A 5689-nucleotide genomic window follows, 5' to 3' on the forward strand; every position below is an offset into this window, starting at 1 on the left:
AACCCACCCCAAAACTTCATCCTACGTTCTGAGGGTCGCCTCACCAGTAGCCCAGGGGTAGAGTGAGGTGACTCCTCCCAGCTCCCTGACAGCATGGGAAGCTTGGCAAATGTTACCCACTGCCTGCCAAAAGTTCTCTTCTCTAGCTCATCTTCACACCTTGGCTCTTCTGTGGCCTCCTATGTCTAGCTGAGATGCCTAAGAGGGATTCCCTGTATCTCAAGGTCATTTACTTTGAAGAACTTTGTAACACAGCACCTTTCTTTGGAATTTTACAGCTATTATATTTTGTTGCCTGTTGGAAACTATAGTTTTCTGATTCTATTACACAGTAATAAACAAACATGATTCATGGGCCAGTCCTTGAACCACAGACCAGTGGTTTAACTATCTGGCTCTACTAAACATTTTGATTTCTGGGTGTGTATTGTATAAAAATATTTAAGGAGTGGGGGATGACTCTTGAAGAATTTTATTTAATCTTTGACCAACTCTGCTATTTAGCAGTTGTTAACTAGAGACATAGGCATATGGAGTTCATAAAACAATTTGGAATGAAATGACTTACTGAGTGGACATAGTTGATATGTTTTCTATGAAAATAGGTTGATTTCCTAAGGGTATGATGTCTCTCTTGACCACAAAGTTCTCTTCCAGCCCTAGAGGGGATGAGGCAAGACTAGAGAAAGGGGAAATCATTCTGCAATACTGAGCCACTAGGAGGTAAATTCCCCTAAATTAATTCCCTCACCAGCTGACCACTCTAAACATAGCATCATAATAGTATGCTCCAGTGAAAATTGAAGGGAGGAAAGAATGGTGGGGCATTCTATATTCTCAGGGCTGACTGGCTATCTTCATAGGTTGTTGGAGTCCCCAGCAAAGAGAGAAGGGAAAGAAACCTCACTCAGTGGTTCCCAGATGTGGAATAGCAGCCCCACTCCACACTTCCCAGATGTGGCATAGCAACATCATACAGCTGCTGCTTGTCTCTGACCTTTGCAGTTAAGACTGAGAGCCAGAAAGGGTTATAGGGAATTTTCTCTAATTTTTTGTTTGTATAAAACTGGGTAAGAAAATATTTGAATAAAATCCAAGACAGTTTCTGTTCTTTCACTTCTTAGGAGAAGTGGATCATGAACTTGGACACACTTGCTCTGAGCTTGACTTGCTAAAGCGGCAACTCTAACCTGCTGTTAGGCCACTCAGAACCAAAAGTTTCCCACCTCTTGAAGGGTCTGATAGTCTTCCTTCTCCCTGTCCCGCAAACTGCCTCAAGACATCCACCTTGTGAAGACAGGAGATTGCTGTCAAACTTCACTCTCTGTGGCTATGTGTTCTGCTTTTAGAGACTTTCCAACTCTCTGAAGATGTATTCTATAATGAGATGTGATTTTCCATTCTATTATTCTTATTTTGTATTAACATGATACCATCTGTTCAAAATGCTGTACAATTTCATGGGGGTATAGACTTCTCAAGAGCCATGGATAAACCCCAGAGGGGATTGTTCCTACCAACACCAGAGGCTTAGGCCTACCCCATATGCTTTTCATACATGTTGTTGGATATGTTTAGCTCTCTTTCCCCCATCCCCCTCAGAATCATGGTTTTAGAGATCTAATGGCCACAGAGATCATCTAATCCTGTCCACACATTCTATGGAAAAAGATATGTAGAGTTTAAGCCACTTTGTTAAGGTTACACAGCTTCTCTACACTGCTCTTCTCAACAGACAACTCAGGTAATTTAATTCCCTGTCCAATATTGTCTCACTGTATTCCTGCTTTATCTCCTCTCCCTTAAACACAGCAACCCAAACCATAAAACAAACATGTCTCAATGTATCAAACTCTGCAAAAGTACTTAATATCCTCCTGTATATATTAACACTAAGATGTCTATATTTTATAGTAACTTCAAGGCTAAACAAATAAGATCCAAGATTTTGATCCCAGATTTTGTCAAGTATTGTAAATCATAGACACACACACACACACACACACACACACACACACACACTCACACCCACACACACCTAGTTTCTAGTAGTTTTTAATTGGGAAGTGAAACAGAATTTTTATTCAGTTTATGGTTAGCTATAATTCCTGAAGCTTTTAAAAAGAATTTTATTGAGTTTTTATAATATTATACAACTGTTCCTAACCAAATTTAGACCCCCCTCCTTCATCCATGACCCCCATCACCCCACCGGACTTCATGTATTCTGCCATACATGTTAAGTCCCATCTAGTCAAACGCTTGTACCCAGATGTCCTTCAGTACAAATTCATCCACAGGAGTCTAGTCAGCCCATCTAGAGATCATATGCAAGACATACTCTCCCCAGCATCAATCAGTCTCCAATAGTCTCCATCAATCAGTTCTCAATCTAGCACCAGACCACCATCCATTTCTCTCATCCCCTCTGGACCCTTGTTTAATTGAGTTGGCATGGGACCTGTGCTTGATGCCACCATTGTCACAAGTTCACATGTGCAAGCTTCCAGTGGCCTGAAAGCCTCTGTTTCCCTGTGTTCACGAACCAGCCCTGGCTCTTACAATCTTTCTGCCCCCTCTTCCACAATGGTCCCTGAGCTGTGGGTGTGTGAGGTACAATATAGGAGTCCCAGGCAAGGATACACACTCTGAAGTCTCTTATTCTTTAAAACTTGGCCAGTTCCCACAGGTTTTGAAATGAATTTATTATTAATGATAACCAATCTACCATCTCCACCCTGACACTTATCACGCTTGGGTCTCTTCTAAAATTCATCTGTATAAAGAATGACTTGTGAGGTTATAAGGCATATAGAAGAATTCAATGTGTTGTAAAATTTTCACTAATACTATATTATCTCAAGTAGCAATGCAAACACAGTGTTGTGTTTTCTCACCAGAGAACTGAGATTCAGATGATGTCACTGGCCTAGAACTTCTCAGTTGGTAGCAGAAGGACCAGGTCTTGTAGCCAAATTGGCTGCTGGAAGAACCTTACTAGTTTCCTTCAAGGCAAGCATTAGTATAATAAAATGGGGGAAATCAAGTAGGACAAAATCAGTTGGTTACAAATTATAGTTTTGTCACAGTAAAAGGCTAGACACCTCAAATGAGCTTACTGTGAGAAATTTCTTTCTTATTTTTTGTGTGGTTCCTGAATGTGCTAACTACTCTATATGTGCCTCCCACAGCTGTATGATTTTATTATATAAGCAGAGAGAATATATTGTAGAGGAGGAGAAATTTGCAGAGGCAAGGAATGGATGGGATGGTTCTCTCAAAGCGCTTTTTATTGAGTCACATTTTATTTGTCTAAGAATTGGACCTGGAACAAGAGTAGATGTAACAGAGATGGCAAGCCCAAGGACTTAGTGGAAAAAGGAAGTTCACATTCACAGTTGTTCTCTAAACCCAAGTTCTCAGGTCACCAGGCTATGGCAAATGGGGTAGGAAGACCCGGGAGAAAGCTGTTTGTTAGACCCATGTTCTTGAGTCACTCAGACAGGGTTTGCTGAGGGTGAACCAGACATCACTAGATTTGTCCCCAAGCATTTCTCTATAAATAACTAGTGCACTGTAGGTCATGTTCTTTGTATTTTTCCATGGAAGCAAAAGCAAGGATGTGGTGGTCTATCTAAAACTGGAGGATGTAGGTTCAGATAGTAAGTTACCATAAGGTTTAGCCCCACTGATGTCCAAAGTACAACTTTTTGTAAGTTTTCAACTAATAGGAAGAGGAAACATTTGAAAAAAAGGAAAAAATACCATAGGCATTCTTCAGATTAATTTACTCTTTGGTGAGGATGGGAACAGTGGACCATGTTCAAAGAAGCCAGACTAGTTTTCCAGGCAGACATTCCATATTTACATTTGTTCCTATTTTGTTTACAAAAGGGTGTAAAAGTTTGTGATGTAATGAGATAAATATTATTTTATGACTGAAATAAAGAGACAATTTTTATTTTAGGTCTCATAAGAACCCTAAGGTGCAGTGGGAATTGGAGTGTGTGTTTTAGAGAGGCAGTGAAAAAAGATGTAAGGAAGCTCCTAGCTCCTTTCCACATACTAGACTTAATTATGACTCACTCTCCTCTCTCTCTCTCTCTCTCTCTCTCTCTCTCTCTCTCTCTCTTTCTCTCTCCCTGTTTCTCTCTGCGTGTGTGTTTGCTTCTATTGTTCTAAGACAAAAATAAATGAATTTTCTCTGAAAATGTGTTCCAGGGCCCTGATAGCATCTCAAATGGAACCAACATTTGCCAGGAACGTTTTTCCTTGTTTTGATGAGCCAGCTCTGAAGGCAACTTTTAATATTACAATTATTCATCATCCAGGCTATGTGGCTCTTTCCAATATGCCACAGCTAGGTAAGTGATACTTCCTGTCATTGTATAAAATGAGCTGTGCAATAGCTTTCATGTCAATAGCTTCTCTAGGCTGTGTGTGAGTGGCTGTCACCTGTTGTCACTGTGGAGAGCAGTCACATGAGATATATGTCGGCCCCCACACTTGAAGATGATAAATCCCAATTCCTTCTGAATTGGAACTTGGGAACACGATATTGTCTCTTCTACACATTGGCTATCTGCCTGCTCATTACTTAGGGCTTCAACTATGGCTCAGTAGTGGTAACAATTAGTGCACTTGGTCTGATTTGATGCGCTGACATGTTTTATTTGATGCAGGCGAATTTCTTATTTTGATTATATTAACCTCAACTTTTAGGGATCACATAAAAGTCTAGATTTTATTTCTTTCCTAACTCTGAAGATCTAATAACACTGAATCTGCAACACTGATATGACAAAAATGAAGCCAATAAGCATAGACTGGGCCTGTGCCCTACCCACTGCCTTGGTCTCTCTGACTCCCTGTTACTATACACCAGCCCTGTTATTTTACACACATCAGATGGCTGGTTTTATGAACAGTTGAGGCTGTGATTTCAGCTTTGGGCTCCACACTGCTGTTGCTCCTGAAAAACTCTGAAACTCAACAAAGGCAGGATTGCAGTTTGTGACCTGCCTAGGATTCAGGCAGCTCTAGATTAACTGCTATGAGAGTGTGCTAAACTAGGAAACAGGAGTGGGTAGAAACAGAGAGGGGGGTAAATGGGAGATGGGAGACCAGACTTACAGCGCTCATGGATTTGACCTTGTCAAGCCCATATAACTCAAGATGCTGATTCAAGTCCAAGATGCTGTCCTTAGATCCTTCTAATGCACTTTTATTTATTTATTTTTATTTTTATTTTTTGGTCTTTTTGAGGCAGGGTCTCCCTCTAGTCCCAGCTGGCCAGGAACCCACTATGTGTAGACCAGGCTGACCTCGAGCTCACAAAGATCCCCATGCCTCTGCCTCCCAAGTGCTGGGATTAAAGGCATGCACCATTATGCCCAGCTACTTTTATTTATTTTAAAATTATTATATAAACTGTACACATATATGGGGTACAATGTGATGATTTGATACATACATACAACATATAATGATAACATCTGTGTGGTTACCATTAGGGTTGTAAACACTAAAAAAATAGTTTTGGGGGCTGGGGAGATGGCTCAGTCCATAAAGTTCTTGCAATGTAAGTCTGAGGACAAGAAAGACACAAGGATGCTTCTAGCTTCTTTCCGTACACCAGACTTAATTTCTCTCTCTTTCTCTCTCTCTCTCTCTCTCTCTCTCTCTCTCT

The 5689-nt window shown here is 40.6% G+C and overlaps 1 protein-coding gene across 1 annotated transcript in view; it reads left to right on the forward strand.

Annotated features, from left to right (window-relative positions):
• Lvrn (laeverin) overlaps positions 1 to 5689 on the forward strand; it is an 87393-nt gene that overhangs the window by 13068 nt on the left and 68636 nt on the right. The window contains exon 2 of the mRNA XM_008825276.3: positions 4222 to 4364. Coding sequence (XP_008823498.1) covers positions 4222 to 4364 — 143 coding nt within the window. The remainder of the gene's footprint in view (positions 1 to 4221; positions 4365 to 5689) is intronic.

This window comes from Nannospalax galili, unplaced genomic scaffold (genome assembly GCF_000622305.1).
Source record: "Nannospalax galili isolate Female #2095 unplaced genomic scaffold, S.galili_v1.0 scaffold128, whole genome shotgun sequence".
Lineage (NCBI taxonomy): Eukaryota > Metazoa > Chordata > Mammalia > Rodentia > Spalacidae > Nannospalax > Nannospalax galili.